Consider the following 18024-nt stretch of genomic DNA (forward strand, 5'->3'; position numbering starts at 1 on the left):
GAGAGGACAGGGATTTTACACAAAATATACACACACTGCCGAAAGACAGTCCTCGTATCCGTAGAAAAATTATATTATTGAAGGTGCATTTTGTAACATACATTTCATTACATTTTTTCCAGAGGTAACTCAGGGTACTACAAACACATGTGTTTGTCAGTTACTTTAAGGAGCAGTTCTCTGTCTGTGGGTCTAACCCCAAGTTCTGGAAAATGGTTAAAGACCTGGAGAATAAACCCTCCTCCTCACAGCTGCCCATGTCCCTTAATGTTTATGATGTGGTTGTTACTGACAAGAAGCATATGGCTGAGCTCTTTAATCACCAGTTCATTAAGTCAGGATTCCTATTTGACTCAGCCATGCCTCCTTGCCCGTCCAACATTTCCTTGTCTCCAAGCCCTTCTAATGCGACTATCGCCGATGCGTCTCCCTCTTTTTCCCCTGCCCCGCTACAAAGTTTCTCCCTGCAGGCAGTCACTGAGTCCGAGGTGCTAAAGGAGCTCCTTAAACTTGACCCCAAAAACCCATCTGGGTCAGATATTTTAAACCCTTTCTTCTTATAGGCCTATTTCTATTTTGCCTTGTTTATCAAAAGTGTTGGAAAAACTTGCCAATAATCAACTGACTGGCTTTCTTGATGTCTATAGTATTCTCTCGGGTATGCAATCTGGTTTCCGCTCAGGTTATGGATGTGTCAACGCAACCTTAAAGGTCCTCAATGATGTCAACCATTGCCCTTGATTCTAAGCAATATTGTGCTGCTATTTTTATTGACTTGGCCAAAGCTTTTGATAAGGTAGACCATTCCATTCTTGTGCGCCGGCTAAGGAGTATTGGGGTCTCTGAGGGGTCTTTGGCCTGGTTTGCTAACTACCTCTCTCAAAGAGTGCAGTGTATGAAGTCAGAAAATCTGCTGTCTCAGTCACTGCCTGTCACCAAGGGAGCACCCCAAGGCTCAATCCTAGGCCCCACGCTCTTTTCAATTTACATCAACAACATAGCTCAGGCAGTAGGAAGCTCTCTCATCCATTTATATGCAGATGATACAGTCTTATACTCAAAGCTTTCTTAGTGTCCAACAAGCTTTCTCTACCCTTAACCTTGTTCTGAACACCTCCAAAATAAAGGTCATGTGGTTTGGTAAGAAGAATGCCCCTCTTCCCACATGTGTCATTATTACCTCTGAGGGTTAAGAGCTTGAAGTAGTCACCTCATACAAGTACTTGCGAGTATGGCTAGACGGTGCACTGTCCTCTCAGCACATATCAAAGCTGCAGGCTAAAGTTAAATCTAGACTTGGTTTCCTCTATCGTAATCGCTCCTCTTTCACCCCAGCTACCAAACTAACCCTGATTCAGATTACCATCCTACCCATGCTAGATTGCGGAGACATCATTTATAGATCGGCAGGTAAGGGTGCTCTCGAGTGGCTAGATGTTCTTTACCGTTCAGCCATCAGATTTGCCACCAATGCTACTTATAGGACACATCACTGCACTCTATACTCCTTTGTAAACTGGTCATCTCTGTAAACCCGTCGCAAGACCCACTGGTTGATGCTTATTTATAAAACCCTCTTAGGCCTCACTCCCCCATATCTGAGATATCTACTGTAGCCCTCATTCTCCACATACAACACCCGTTCTGCCAGTCACATTCTGTTAAAGGTCCCCAAAGCGCACACATCCCTGGGTCGCTCCTCTTTTCAGTTCGCTGCAGCTAGCGACTGGAACGAGCTGCAACAAACACTCAAACTGGACAGTTTTATCTCAATCTCTTCATTCAAAGACTCAATCATGGACACTCTTACTGACAGTTGTGGCTGCTTTGTATGATGTATTGTTGTCTCTACCTTCTTGACCTTTGTGCTGTTGACTTTCCCCAATAATGTTTGTACCATGTTGTGTTGCTACCATGTTGTTGTCATGTTGTGTTGCTACCATGCTGTGTTGTCATGTTTTGCTGCCTTGTTATGTTGTTGTCTTAGGTCTTTCTTTATGTAGTGTTGTGTCTCTCTTGTTGTGATGTGTGTTTTGTCCTATATTTATATTGTATTTATTTTTTTAATCCCAGGCCCACGTCCCCGCAGGAGGCCTTTTGCCTTTTGGTAGGCCGTCATTATAAATAAGAATATGTTCTTAACTGACTTGCCTAGTTAAATAAAGGTTAAATAAATACAAATAAATAAATAACATTTGGCCAAGTAGCAAAACAAAACACAAACTGTTACTTTCGCTAAGCAGACCGATTCAGCCCATCCTACCTGCGGATGGCCACCGTCATGGCCTCAGGGGAGGTGGCACAGGGACAGATGACCTCTGGCTTCAGCCCGTGGATCTGGAACACGTTGAGGAAGGCATCGCAGGACGACACCGACCCTTAGGGAGAGGCAAAGACAGAGAGAGAGACTCAACAACAATGACATCTCATAACACTGACCATTTTTGGAGGGTACCCATTCTAACCATACAGGGCTTTATTTATCACTTGCAATTGTCCTATTTGCTGTATGTCAGCCCCACTGACTGCCTGGAAGGTGCAATCCCACTAAGCATTTACCGACAACAATGTTTTTTGGTCCTGTCCAGACTGGACCAAATCTGAACCAATCATAGACGTCTATGTTTGGTTCAGATTTTGTCCGGTCTAGACCAGCCTTGATTTCAACATCCACAGACGTCTGGACTGGTCTATATTTGGCCCAAACATAGACGTCTATAATTGGTTCAGATTTGGTCCACTCCGGACATCTACAGTGCCTTCGGAAGGTTTTCAGACCCCTTGACTTTTTCCACATTTTGTTAGGTTAGCCTTATTCTAAAATGTACTTTAAAAAATGTTTTCCTCATCAATCTACACACAATACCCCATAATGACAAGGCACAAACAGGTTTATAGGAATTGTTGCTAATTTATTACAAATAAAAACTGAAATATCACATTTACATAAGTATTCAGACCAGTACTTTGTTGAAGCACCTTTGGCAGCGATTACAGTCTCGTCCCTTCTTGGGTATGACGCTACAAGCTTGGCATACCTGTATTTGGGGAGTTTCCCCCATTCTTCTCTGCAGATCCTCTCAAGTTTTGTCAGGTTGGAAGGGGAGCTAGGCTGCACAGCTATTTTCAGGTCTCTACAGAGATGTTCGATTGGGTTCAAGTCCGGGCTCTGGCTGGGCCACTCAAGGACATTCAGAGACTTGTCCCGAAGCCACTCCTGTGTTGTCTTGGCTGTGTGCTTAGGGTCGTTGTCCTGTCGGAAGGTGAACCTTCGCCCCAGTCTGATCTCTCTGTACTTTGCTCCGTTCATCTTTGCCTAGATCCTGACTAGTCTCCCAGTCCCTGCCGCTGAAAAACATCCCCACAGCATGATACGCCAGCACCATGCTTCACTGTAGGGATGGTGCCAGGTTTCCTCTAGACATGACGCTTGGCATTCAGGCCAAAGAGTTCGATCTTGGTTTCATCAGACCAGAGAATCTTGTTCCTCATGGTCTGAGAGTCTTTAGGTGCCTTTTGGCAAACTCCAATCGGGCTGTCATGTGCCTTGTATTGAGAAATGGCTTCCGTCTGGTCACTCTACCATAAAAGCCTGATTGGTGGAGTGATGCAGAGATGGTTGTCCTTCTGGAAGGTTCTCCTATCTCCACAGAGGAACTCTGGAGCTCTGTCAGAGTGACCATAGGGTTCTTGGTCACCTCCCTGACCAAGACCCTTGTCCCGTGATTGCTCAGTTTGGCTGGGCTGCCAGCTCTAGGAAGAGTCTTGGTGGTTTCAAACTTTTTCTATTTAAGAATGATGGAGGCCACTGTGCTCTTGGGGACCTTCAATGCTGCAGACATGTTTTGGTACCCTTCTCCAGATCTGTGCCTCGACAAAATCCTGTCTCGGAGCTCTACGGAAAATTCCTTCGACCTCATGGCTTGGTTTTTGCTGTACTGTATTGTCCCCTACTTTATTCTAATGCACTATACTCTAATGAACTAAACTTTACTCTACTGTGTACACTACCAAATAAATGTTTTCCTGTACTGCACTCTACTGTGCTCTATTGTACAAAACTGTGCCGTACTGTACTGTGAGGTTCAAACTTGTGAAACATAGCCTAAATGTCTATTATTAGTTCAGTTTTGGATTTGGTCTACACGACCAAATGTGTACTTGTTTGGGGGCGGGGCTAATTAGCATAATACCCAGCATGCTTCATTATACATCAAAAATATATAATTTACATTTAGATTATTCAGCAGATGATCTTATCCAGAGCCACCTACAGTCAGTGCATTCAACTTAAGTAGATAAACAACAATATATCACAGTCATAGCAAGATTTTTTTTTAACTGAGAATGTTATTGTAGTTGAAGTTGTCTGTTGGTTTATCCTGTTAGGGCTAGGGGGCAGTATTGACACAGCTGGATAAAAAACGTACCCAAATTAATCTGGTTAGTACTCCTGCCCAGTAACTAGAATATGCATATAATGATTGGCTTTGGATAGAAAACACCCTAAAGTTTCTAAAACTGTTTGAATGGTGTCTGTGAGTATAACAGAACTCATACGGCAGGCCAAAACCTGAGAAGATTCCATGCAGGAAGTGGCCTGTCTGACAAGTGGTGTTTTATCTTGGCTCTTTTTATTGAAGACTGAGGATCTTTGCAATAACGTGACACTTCCTACGGCTCCCATAGGCTCTCAGAGCCCGGGAAAAAGCTGAAGGATATCAAGGCAGGCTCTGGCTGAAACACTTTATCGCGTTTGGCAAGTGGCCGATCAGAGTACTGTGGGCTTAGGCGCGTGCACGAGTCGACCGAATGCTTTATTTTCTTTCCTCTGTTTACCTAAATGCAGATTCCCGGTCGGAATATTATCGCTTTTTTACGAGAAAAATGGCATAAAAATGGATTTTAAACAGCGGTTGACATGCTTCGAAGTACGGTAATGGAATATTTCGAAATTTTTGTCACGAATTGCGCCATGCTCGTGACCCTTATTTACACTTCGTATAGTGTCTTGAACGCACGAACAAAACGCCGCTATTTGGATATAACGATGGATTATTTTGGACCAAACCAACATCGGTGATTGAAGTAGCAGTCCTGGGAATGCATTCTGACGAAGAACACCAAAGGTAATCAAACTTTTGTAATAGTAAATCGGAGTTTGGTCAGGGCTAAACTTGGTGGGTGTCTAAATAGCTAGCCGTGATGGCTGGGCTATGTACTCAGAATATTGCAAAATGTGCTTTCACCGAAAAGCTATTTTAAAATCGGACACCTCGATTGCACAAAGGAGTTCTGTATCTATAATTCTTAAAATAATTGTTATGTTTTTTGTGAACGTTTATCGTGAGTAATTTAGTAAATTCACCGGAGGTTTGCGGGGGGTATGCTAGTTCTGAACGTCACATGCTAATGTAAAAAGCTGTTTTTTGATATAAATATGAACTTGATTGAACAAAACATGCATGTATTGTATAACATAATGTCCTAGGTGTGTCATCTGATGAAGATCATCAAAGGTTAGTGCTGCATTTAGCTGTCTTCTGGGTTTTTGTGACATTATATGCTAGCTTGAAAAATGGGTGTCTGATTATTTCTGGCTGGGTACTCTGCTGACATAATCTAATGTTTTGCTTTTGTTGTAAAGCCTTTTTGAAAATCGGACAGTGTGGTTAGATTAACGAGAGTCTTGTCTTTAAAATGGTGTAAAATAGTCATATGTTTGAGAAATTGAAGTAATAGCATTTCTAAGGTATTTGAAAATCGCGCCACGGGATTACACTGGCTGTTGCGTATGTGGGACGATTTGGTGCCACCTAGCCCAGAGCGGTTATTACGTAGGTTGAATTAGTTTGAACATAATTGCTGCCAGGTACAAAGCTTTTGAAAAAGCTAACATAACTAAATGCTACAGATGAAAGTAATACTAAATATTCTGTTGCAATCTTTAGTTGGCTCCTTTTTCCTATAGTAAGAGCCTTGAAAAAGTATTATTGTGATACAATGCTTACTTCATTGAGAATGTATGTGCAGTTGAAATTTGGCCATAGAATCAACGTCTGAAAAAAATGTATTTTTAACATCTGTAAATTAAGTATTTTCAATATCCGGAAAATATATATTTTTGACGGCCAGAAAAGACATCTTCTCACCTTTCATTCAGCACCTACAATGCACCTGATTTCAACATCCGGAAAATAAGTATTTTCGACATATGGAAAATAAGTATTTTCACCTTTTATTCAGTACCTAAAACGCAAAAGACGTCTTAAAGTCTTTTCAACGTAATTTTGCTTACTGGGACGCAGACCAGTTCCAAACATGTCTGCCATCTGTAGTTCCAGTGTGGCTTCCACACAGACTACATTTCCCTGCATGGACTACATTTCACACTCACAGGGATTGGCTCCGTCAGCAACGATGAGCATGCGCAGTGATGCCAGGCTGGTGTCCCTCTGTTCCCTGTGTGCCATCATGGCCCAATGCAGGTCACGACACTTCACCAAGGCAACGCGCGCTATGGGGGGAGAGGAGGGACAAATGAGTACATGAACATCACAGTGTTCTCATGGTCACACGGAGAGAGAGGGTGTGGAGGTGTGGGTAGTGTAACTACCTTTATGTATGTGGACCCTCTGAACCCAGGAGAGAGGGCAAGCCTTCATCACAGCATAGGGCACACTGATAGTGTGGATCCTGTTCATTACACTCTGAAAGAACAACAAAATACAACTTATTGAACGGAAATACATATAATATGAAATCAGTTTACCTGTAACTATTATCCCCCCATCCACAAACACCCACACACTCTCACCGTGAGAACTCCATGCCACAGGCCCATGTCCTTTTTAAAGTCCAGAACGTTCACTAATGTCTCACCTAAGAACAGAAACAAATAGATAAGTCCCTATGAGAAGCATCCTTCAAACACTTCTTCCCTGTGTATCATCGTCAAAACCCAAGATGGCGTAGCAGTCAGACGTCTTTGTCCTTTGTCTTGTCATGTCCCATGTATATATATCTTTTTATATCTTCTTCGCATATCTTCTTTTATATTTTTGTAAACCTCAACTTCAAAATACTCTCCTGCAACCCGCCATGTGGTGTGGATCTGATCTTTTCTAAAGTATTTTTATTTACCTCGGAACCGGAATCCCCCAACAGCAGCTAGCCAGCTCACTAGCTACTAGCTAGTAGTCAGCTAACCACTGCTAGCCGTCATCAGCTAACCTTTAGCTCGGTAAGCTCTCGCCAGTTTGTACAACGCGACTCAAACCAGAGCTTACCGGACATATTTTCTCTCCATATCCCCGGATTCCTACCGCAAGCTCTGGACCTTTTCACCTGGAACATTGCAGCTAGCTAGCTGCTATCCGAGTGACTACTCCTGGCTAACGTCTGTCCCGAAGCAAGCCCCAATTAGCCTGGAGCTAGCCCATGCTAGGCCCATTCTCCCAGCTAGCTGAAGAGGTCCATCAGCCACTCCTAGGCTACAATACCCGGACCCCTTCTACTGCCGGTACGGGGCACGGAAGCCTGCCGATCCTTCACAAGTGGACTACGAGGTAATCTGCTCGAGGGGGTACTCAACTGGCCCCTACAATGCGACGTCCCCTGAATGCCCAGCTGCTAGCCTGCTAGCCGCAGCCCGCTAGCTGCGGCCCGCTAGCTGTCTAGAGCATATTGGACTGTTAGCTGAATAGATCCATCAGCATATTTCTTGGGCCACTATACCTATTTTGCCAATTGGACTTGGACCCCTCTGCTACTCGGAACTCTACTAATCCATCACGACTGGTCAATCGACGTCACCGCACGCAGAGCCTAAAACAGACTTTCCTCCTTCGAGACGTCCCTCTAAGCCCCTTCTGCTAGCTTGCTAGCCCCGGCCTGCTAATCGCCGTGTCTCCAGCCAGCCCAACCACTCACTGGACCCCTACGCATGCCTCTCCCTAATATCAATATGCCTTGTCCATTTCTGTCCTGGTTAGCGATTATTCTCTTATTTCACTGTAGAGCCTCTAGCCCTGCTCAATATGCCTTAAACAACCATTAAGTTCCCCCTCCCACATATGCGGTGACATCACCTGGTTTAAACGTCTCTAGAGACAATATCTCTCTCATCATTACTCAACGCCTAGGTTTACCTCCAATGTACTCACATCCTACCATACCTTTGTCTGTACATTATGCCTTGAATCTATTCTATCGCGCCCAGAAACCTGCTCCTTTCACTCTCTGTTCTGAACGTACTAGATGACCAGTTCTGATAGCCTTTAGCCGTACACTTATCCTAGTCCTCCTCTGTTCCTCTGGTGATGTAGAGGTTAATCCAGGCCCTGCAGTGCCTAGCTCCACTCCTACTCCCCTGGTGCTCTCATTTGTTGACTTCTGTAACCGTAAAAGCCTTGGTTTCATGCATGTTAACATTAGAAGCCTCCTCCCTAAGTTTGTTTTATTCACTGCTTTAGCACACTCTGCCAACACGGATGTCCTAGCAGTATCTGAATCCTGGCTTAGGAAGACCACCAAAAACCCTGAAATTTACATCCCTAACTATAACATTTTCCGACAAGATAGAACTGCCAAAGGGGGCGGTGTTGCAATCTACTGCAGAGATAGCCTGCAGAGTTCTGTCTTACTATCCAGGTCTGGAACCCAAACAATTCAAGCTTCTATTTTTAAAAATCCACCTTTCAGAAACAAGTCTCTCACCGCTGCCGCTTGCTATTGACCACCCCCTGCCCCCAGCTGTGCCCTGGACACCATATGTGAATTGATTGCCCCCCATCTATCTTCAAAGCTTGTGCTGCTAGGTGACCTAAACTGGGACATGCTTAACACCTCAGCCATCCTGCAATCTAAGCTTGATGCCCTCACTCTCACACCAATGATCAATGAACCCACCAGGTACAACACCTAATACGTAAACACGGGCACCCTCATAGATATCATCCAAACCAACTTGCCCTCCAAATACACCTTTGCTGTTTTCAACCAAGATCTCAGCGATCACTGCTTCATTGCCTGCATCCGTAATAGGTCTGCGGTCAAACGACCACCACACATCACTGTCAAACTCTCCCTAAAATACTTCAGCGAGCAGGCCTTTCTAATCGACCTGGCCCGGGTATCCTGGAAGGATATTGACCTCATCCCGTCAGTAGAGGATGCCTGGTTATTCTTTAAAAAAAAGTGTTTTCCTCACCATCTTAAATAAGCATGCCCCATTCAAAAAAATGTAGAACCAGGAACAAATATAGCCCTCGGTTCTCTCCAGACCTGACTGCCCTTGACCAGCAAAAAAACATCCTGTGGCGTTCTGCATTAGCATCAAATAGCCCCCGTGATATGCACCTTTTCAGGGAAGTTAGGAACAAATATACACAGGCAGTTAGGAAAGCTAAGGCTAGCTTTTTCAAGCAGAAATGTGCATCCTGTAGCACAAACTCAAAAAAGTTCTGGGACACTGTAAAGTCCATGGAGAATAAGAGCACCTCCTTCCAGTTGCCCACTGCACTGAGGCTAGGAAACACTGTCACCACCGATAAATCCACTACAATTGAGAATTTCAATAAGCATTTTTCTACGGCTGGCCATGCTTTCCACCTGACTACGCCTACCTCTATCAACAGCCCTCCACCCCCCACAGCAACTCGCCCAAGCCTCCCCATTTCTCCTTCACCCAAATCCAGATAGCTGATGTTCTGAAAGAACTGCAAAATCTGGACCCTACAAATCAGCCGGGCTAGACAATCTGGACCCTCTCTTTCTAAAATTATCTGCCGAAATTGTTGCAACCCCTATTACTAGCCTGTTCAACCTCTCTTTTGTATCGTCTGAGATTCCCAAAGATTGGAAAGCTGCCGCGGTCATCCCCCTCTTCAAAGGGGGAGACACTCTAGACCCAAACTGCTACAGACCTATATCTATCCTACCCTGCCTTTCTAAGGTCTTCGAAAGCCAAGTTTACAAACAGATTACCGACCATTTCGAATCCCACCGTACCTTCTCCACTATGCAATCTGGTTTCAGAGCTGGTCATGGGTGCACCTAGGCCACGCTCAAGGTCCTAAACGATATCATAACCGCCATCGATAAGAGACATTACTGTGCAGCCGTATTCATCGACCTGGCCAAGGCTTTCGACTCTGTCAATCACCACATTCTTATCGGCAGACTCAACAGCCTTGGTTTCTCAAATGATTGCCTCGCCTGGTTCACCAACTACTTCTCTGATAGAGTTCAGTGTGTCAAATCGGAGGGCCTGTTGTCCGGACCTCTGGCAGTCTCTATGGGGGTGCCACAGGGTTCAATTCTCGGGCTGACTCTCTTCTCTGTATACATCAATGATGTTGCTCTTGCTGCTGGTGATTCTCTGATCCACCTCTATGCAAACAACACCATTCTGTATACCTCTGGCCCTTCTTTGGACACTGTGTTAACAAACCTCCAGACGAGCTTCAATACCATACAACTCTCCTTCTGTGGCCTCCAACTGCTCTTAAATGCAAGTAAAACAAAATGCATGCTCTTCAACCGATCGCTGACCGCACCTGCCCGCCCGTCCAGCATCACTACTCTGGACGGTCCTGACTTAGAATATGTGGACAACTACAAATACCTAGGTGTCTGGTTAGACTGTAAACTCTCCTTCCAGACTCACATTAAGCATCTCCAATCCAAAATGAAATCTAAAATCGGCTTCCTATTTCACAACAAAGCATCTTTCACTCATGCTGCCAAACATACCCTCGTAAAACTGACCATCCTACTGATCCTCGACTTCGGCGATGTCATTTACAAAATAGCCTCCAACACTTTACTCAACAAATTGGATGCAGTCTATCACAGTGCCATCCGTTTTGTCACCAAAGCCCCATATACTACCCACCACTGCGACCTGTACGCTCTCGTTGGCTGGCCCTCGCTTCATACTCGTCGCCAAACCCACTGGCTCCAGGTCATCTACAAGTCTCTGCTAGGTAAAGCCCCGCCTTATCTCAGCTCACTAGTCACCATAGCAGCACCCACCCGTAGCACCCGCTCCAGCAGGTATCTCTCACTGGTCACCCCCAAAGCCATTTTTTCCTTTGGCCGCCTCTCCTTCCAGTTCTCTGCTGCCAATGACTGGAACGAACTGCAAAAATCACTGAAGTTGGAGACTCTTATCTCCCTCACTAGCTTTAAGTACCAGCTGTCAGAGCAGCCCACAGATCACTGCACCTTTACATAGGCCATCTGTAAATAGCCCATTCAACTACCTCCTCCCCATACTGTATTTTTTCATTTTTCTTGCTCCTTTGCACCCCAGTATCTCTACTTGCACATTCATCTTCTGCACATTCTACCATTCCAGTGTTTAATTACTATATTGTAATTCCTTCGCCACTGTGGCCTATTTATTGCCTTACCTCCCTTATCCTACCTCATTTGCACATGCTGTATATATACTTTTTTCTACTGTATTATTGATTGTATGTTTGTTTATTCCATGTGTAACTCTGTGTTGTTGTATGTGTCGAACTGCTTTGCTTTATCTTGGCCAGGTCGCAGTTGCAAATGACAACTTGTTCTCAACTAACCTACCTGGTTAAATAAAGTTGAAATAAAAAATGAATAAAAAATCCTCATAAAGATGCCATAGACTTACTCTTGCGAGAGAGTATGCCTCTCTCATATAGTGATAGTTACTCACCCTCACAGTAGTTGCAGGCCTGGGTCAGTGCTTGGCAATGGGTCAACATGGCCACCTTAGACACAGCCACACCCATCACTGTGCCCTCTTTACTTGCCTTGTACTAGGGGGAGAGAAAACACAATCCATTAGGATTGTATGCGAAGTACACACATGTGCACGTGCACACACACACCTCACCTCTATGTATGCAGGGTCAGTGTTAGCTGTAGGGATGTGGGGCTGCCAGTCCTTGCCAGGTTTGGTGAGGTACTTGGAGTCTGTCACCACCCACTTTAGCTGAGGCCAGCCTATGAAAGACAGTTAATAACATACATCAGCCAATCACAATCATTAAAAAGAGACTCATAGCGAAAGACAAAAAGTATCACATTTTGATCTCTAGAGACAATGGTTGTGTTTGAGATCAACCAGATTGCAGTCGTCGACTGGATGACTACAAATCACCTGGCTTCCTAAAGAACTACTCATTACTATTTGTAGATCAGTCAGTCTACTCAGTCGGTGACCAGTGACTGAAATACATTGATGCTCTGTAATATGGCCAGTAAGAGAGGCAGCTCCTGACCTTTGAACTGTAGTATCTCTCCGGTGGGCGTCTTGGGGAGTCCCTTCAGACAGATCTCACTGGTCAGAGCCAGAGTTACACCACAACTGCCAAGCAGGAAGCCCACCTGACTACTGCCTGCATCCTGGTGGAACAACAATGGACATGGAGTCAATCAAAAAGCAGATATAACAGCATGTCAATGTGGGCTTGAAAAAGTTCCAATGACATGTCCTTACCTTGCGAGACAAAGGTACCTCTATAGGGACAGGGATGACCTCAGCCAGCAGGCAGCCATAGAAGGCCACCCAGAACATCCCAGGGTCACTGTTTGGGTACACTAGAGCCACCTACAGGGAAAAAAAAAAAAATGTGGTTGATGTATGGACCTTAATGCAGAAATCAGCAGTAAAAACAATAACAAAGTGTTCTCCCCGCCCGTTTCGGTAAAAAGCTGAGGGATAGGTCTGAATCATTTATTTATTTTACAGGGAAGACATATTGAGACCTAGGTCTCTTTTATAAATGTGCCCTGTGTGTGTGTGTGTGTGTGTGTGTGTGTGTGTGTGTGTGTGTGTGTGTGTGCTCTGAAGTGTATATATATATATATATATATATATATATATATATATATATACACACACTCAGCAAAAAAAGAAACGTCCTCTCACTGTCAAATGCGTTTAATTTCAGCAAACTTAACATGTGTAAATATTTGTATGAACATAACAAGATTCAACAACTGAGACATAAACTGAACAAGTTCCACAGACATGTGACTAACAGAAATGGAATAATGTGTCCCTGAACAAAGGGGGTGTCAAAATCAAAAGTAACAGTCAGTATCTGGTGTGGCCACTAGCTGCATTAAGTACTGCAGTGCATCTCTTCCTCATGGACTGCACCAGATTTGCCAGTTCTTGCTGTGAGATGTTGCTGTGTAATGTTGTAATATTGTTGTATTGGGGAATTGTACATTTTGTCGTAGAGTAGTGGTGTAATAATGTGCTGTATGATGTACTGTTTTATTTGTATTGTTTTTGTGATGTAATTGCCTTAATCTTGTTTGGACCCCAGGAAGAGTCGTTTCTGCCTTGACAGCAGCTAATGGGGATCCTTAATAATTAGAAACAAATTTAAAAAAAATGTATGGCGCTATATCATTACGAGAGAAGTAGAAATAGTGTGAGTCAATGTGTCTCACCCTGTCCGCAGGCTTGAGGACCTGCTCGTTCTTGGGTCCCAGTTTGTTGAGGAGGGTGTAGGCCAGCTTCACACTGCGGCTCCACAGCTTCCCTGATGGCGGGAGAAGGGGAGGAGGTAGGAAGGGCATGCATCGTAAATAACAGTGTCACGATCTGTCAATCAATCTCATACTCCACCTCTCATAACCCTCCATTACCAAGATTACTCTATCCACATCATGACTACAGTATAGCACCAACAATAACCTAAGAAGATGTAATAAATAAAGTATCTAGGGCCTTGTCCATCACTAAGTGGAGTTATAGATGTTAAAAATCATATGTTCTCTAACTGTAGGCAATCGTATAACCATGGATTAGATGGGGTTATGTAAGTCAGGTTGTAGTAGCAGTATAACATCTCTGTATGGCTCTAGTCTCTCACCGTGGGCCAGTGTGGTTAGGGGTTTGAGACTGTGACGTTCCGTAGGTCTGTGTGGTTAGGGGTTTGAGATTGTGAAATACTGTAGGCCAGTGTGGTTAGGGGTTTGAGATTGTGAAATACCGTAGGTCAGTGTGGTTAGGGGTTTGAGATTGTGAAATACTGTAGGCCAGTGTGGTTAGGGGTTTGAGATTGTGAAATACCGTAGGTCAGTGTGGTTAGGGGTTTGAGATTGTGAAATACCGTAGGCCAGTGTGGTTAGGGGTTTGAGATTGTGAAATACCGTAGGTCAGTGTGGTTAGGGGTTTGAGATTGTGAAATACCGTAGGTCAGTGTGGTTAGGGGTTTGAGATTGTGAAATACCGTAGGCCAGTGTGGTTAGGGGTTTGAGATTGTGAAATACCGTAGGCCAGTGTGGTTAGGGGTTTGAGATTGTGAAATACCGTAGGCCAGTGTGGTTAGGGGTTTGAGATTGTGAAATACCGTAGGCCAGTGAGATTAGGGGTTTGAGATTGTGACGTTCCATAGGTCTGTGTGATTAGGGGTTTGAGACTGTTACATACCGTAGGTCAGTGTGTACAGGGATTTGCCAGTGATGTCCAGGGCGGTGAGGGCGGGGCTCTTGCCCTGTGTGGCCCCCCATCGAGCCAGGGCAGCCTGGAGGGCTGGAGGCCAGTTACTGACCACCCCCAGGGGCTCCCCCTTCACTGGGATGATCTGACGGCCCTCTGGTCGTGGTGTGTTGGGGTCCGGCTGGGGCACTGGAGGGAGGGAGGGAGGGAGGGGGGGCAGAATGAACCAGGTAGCACCTTTGAGGTTGGTACAGAGGGGTGGAAATGAAAACATTGTAGGTGAAATTTACAGAGATATAGTCTGGTCTCAGATCTGTTTGTGCTGTCTTGGGAGTTGGCAAGACAGCCTGGTTTCAAATCTGTTTGTGCTAAGAGAGATCCACTGACTGAAGAATGAATGGTGGCTCACCCTCTACGATCTCCTCCTGGTCATCCACGAAGAACTCACTGAGGGGGGGCCTCTTGGGCCTCTTCAAGGTATTGAGCAGCTGCTGGATCTTAGTGGACACCCTGCTGTTCACCGGGACACCTGGGGGAAGGGGGCAAACACTGTCACACACACTCACCCTGCCCCAATATACGAAGGGAAGTCTTGATTGACTTCACACACATCTCTGGCTTTCCTTATTTCGCTAGCTTATTTCTCGACTTGCAGCCTGCTAGTATGAAAACCAGCAGGCAAAGGGCTAACTCTACACCAGGACTGGGAGGGTTGGAGTGAGGTAAAAGGGAAAAATAATCATTGGTTGCATAATAGGAAAACACATGAGGATTCATTCGGTTTCAGAGGATGGTTCTGTGATTTCACAGAAATACTACTCTCCCTAATCATACGGCGCAGAGGATACGAACAAGGCACAAACAGTACACAGACGTATATACACTGCTCAAAAAAATAAAGGGAACACTTAAATAACACAATGTAACTCCAAGTCAATCACACTTCTGTGAAATCAAACTGTCCACTTAGGAAGCAACACTGATTGACAATAAATTTCACATGCTGTTGTGCAAATGGAATAGACAACAGGTGGAAATTATAGGCAATTAGCAAGACACCCCCAATAAAGGAGTGGTTGTGCAGGTGGTGACCACAGACCACTTCTCAGTTCCTATGCTTCCTGGCTGATGTTTTGGTCACTTTTGAATGCTGGCGGTGCTTTCACTCTAGTGGTAGCATGAGACGGAGTCTACAACCCACACAAGTGGCTCAGGTAGTGCAGCTCATCCAGGATGGCACATCAATGCGAGCTGTGGCAAGAAGGTTTGCTGTGTCTGTCAGCGTAGTGTCCAGAGCATGGAGGCGCTACCAGGAGACAGGCCAGTACATCAGGAGATGTAGAGGAGGGCATAGGAGGGCAACAACCCAGCAGCAGGACCGCTACCTCCGCCTTTGTGCAAGGAGGAGCAGGAGGAGCACTGCCAGAGCCCTGCAAAATGATCTCCAGCAGGCCACAAATGTGCATGTGTCTGCTCAAACGGTCAGAAACAGACTCCATGATGGTGGTATGAGGGCCCGACGTCCACAGGTGGGGGTTGTGCTTACAGCCAAACACCGTGCAGGACGTTTGGCATTTGCCAGAGAACACCAAAGTTGGCAAATTCGCCACTGGCACCCTGTGCTCTTCACAGATGAAAGCAGGTTCACACTGAGCACGTGACAGACGTGACAGAGTCTGGAGACGCCGTGGAGAACGTTCTGCTGCCTGCAACATCCTCCAGCATGACCGGTTTGGCGGTGGGTCAGTCATGGTGTGGGGTGGCATTTCTTTGGGGGGCCGCACAGCCCTCCATGTGCTCGCCAGAGGTAGCCTGACTGCCATTAGGTACCGAGATGAGATCCTCAGACCCCTTGTGAGACCATATGCTGGTGCGGTTGGCCCTGGGTTCTTCCTAATGCAAGACAATGCTAGACCTCATGTGGCTGGAGTGTGTCAGCAGTTCCTGCAAGAGGAAGGCATTGATGCTATGGACTGGCCCGCCCGTTCCCCAGACCTGAATCCAATTGAGCACATCTGGGACATCATGTCTCGCTCCATCCACCAACGCCACGTTGCACCACAGACTGTCCAGGAGTTGGCGGATGCTTTAGTCCAGGTCTGGGAGGAGATTCCGCCACCTCATCAGGAGCATGCCCAGGCGTTGTAGGGAGGTCATACAGGCACGTGGAGGCCACACACACTACTGAGCCTCATTTTGACTTGTTTTAAGGACATTACATCAAAGTTGGATCAGCCTGTAGTGTGTTTTTCCACTTTCATTTTGAGTGTGACTCCAATTCCAGACCTCCATGGGTTGATAAATTGGATTTCCATTGATTATTTTTGTGTGATTATGTTGTCAGCACATTCAACTATGTAAAGAAAAAAGTATTTGATAACATTATTTCTTTCATTCAGATCTAGGATGTGTTGTTTAAGTGTTCCCTTTATTTTTTTGAGCAGTATATATATATATATATATATATATAAAAAACACCAGTAGTCCATGGCTTTCTCATAGGGAATGTGTTACCTCTTCTGTTACCTATTGCCAGTCAAAATAACATGTGACAGGGTGGAAAAAGACCAGAAGAAAACAAAACAACATGGTTTGGTTAATGATATGGTCCAGGCGGAAATCAACATGTTATGCAAGAAAAACACTATTACTTTAAAAAAAGTTATTTTTAATGGAAATGCAAAAGTGTATGAAGATTTGGCGAGGACACACACTCATGCAGTCATAATCTCACATATACACACCCGCGCACAGACTTCCGTACTCTTACACACACACACACACACACACACACACACACACACACACACACACACACACACACACACACACACACACACACACTGTTCTTACCGTCGGCTGTCTCCATCATGCTGGAGCGACTCTGTCCGCGGCTCATCCCCCGGACCACAGGAGGGTTGTTGGGCCGGTCCACCTGAGAAGAGCCCCTGGCCTGGGGGGCTGCCGCCAACACGTCTGGGGGGGGTCCGCTGTTCTCTGAAAGGCCTGGAAGAAAGACAGGTGTAATTATATCTGCTCGGTTTATCTTATATAGGGTTACATGCCAAGGCGTTCTAAAGTGTTGTGGTCATAAGGACATCTTACCGATGCGTGCTTGAGCCAGCATGTCAGCTATGGCTGGATGCTGTGGCTGTGACTGTGGTTGTAGTTGTGGCTGGTACTGGGGCTGGTACTGGGGCTGGTACTGGGGCTTGTACTGGGGCTTGTACTGGGGCTGTGCTTGGGTCTGGGGCTGGGATGGTTGAGGCTGGGGCTGGGGCTTGCTCTCTCCATGGGACAGGGTGGAGGAGGCGGAAGAAGCGGAAGAGGATGTGGAGGAGCCCTGGACAGAGCGGTTGATCCAGGAGTCAGGGCTCTGCAGACTGGGGGGCTGCAGCAGAGAGGAAGGGGCAGGAGCCCCCAAACCAGCACCCACTGACGACTGTCTCAACACAGCACCCTCATCCTCTGAACTTGAAGACGAGTCTGAGATAGGAGAAAGGAAGTAAGAGAGATGGAGAGAATTAGAAAGAGAGAGCGTGTGACATTAGGATTAAACTCTACAGTACTAACAATGA

General features: G+C 45.6%; 1 protein-coding gene across 6 annotated transcripts in view; it reads right to left on the bottom strand.

Annotated features, from left to right (window-relative positions):
- LOC106565592 (disco-interacting protein 2 homolog B-A) overlaps positions 1-18024 on the bottom strand; it is a 74592-nt gene that overhangs the window by 10911 nt on the left and 45657 nt on the right. For 3 of the 6 annotated variants that reach the window (XM_014132886.2, XM_014132883.2, XM_014132881.2), the window contains exons 5-18: positions 17552-17932; positions 17300-17452; positions 16961-16972; positions 14856-14975; positions 14438-14635; positions 13453-13544; positions 12488-12598; positions 12270-12393; positions 11882-11991; positions 11702-11804; positions 6818-6882; positions 6617-6710; positions 6398-6517; positions 2264-2378 (exon numbers count right to left, since the gene is read on the bottom strand). In XM_014132886.2, the coding sequence (XP_013988361.1) occupies positions 2264-2378; positions 6398-6517; positions 6617-6710; positions 6818-6882; positions 11702-11804; positions 11882-11991; positions 12270-12393; positions 12488-12598; positions 13453-13544; positions 14438-14635; positions 14856-14975; positions 16961-16972; positions 17300-17452; positions 17552-17932 (1798 nt within the window). The remainder of the gene's footprint in view (positions 1-2263; positions 2379-6397; positions 6518-6616; positions 6711-6817; positions 6883-11701; positions 11805-11881; positions 11992-12269; positions 12394-12487; positions 12599-13452; positions 13545-14437; positions 14636-14855; positions 14976-16960; positions 16973-17299; positions 17453-17551; positions 17933-18024) is intronic. The other 3 variants (XM_014132884.2, XM_014132882.2, XM_045691640.1) reach the window with 1 other exon arrangement.

The sequence above is a fragment of the Salmo salar genome, chromosome ssa12 (assembly GCF_905237065.1).
Source record: "Salmo salar chromosome ssa12, Ssal_v3.1, whole genome shotgun sequence".
In the NCBI taxonomy this organism is placed as follows: Eukaryota; Metazoa; Chordata; class Actinopteri; order Salmoniformes; family Salmonidae; genus Salmo; species Salmo salar.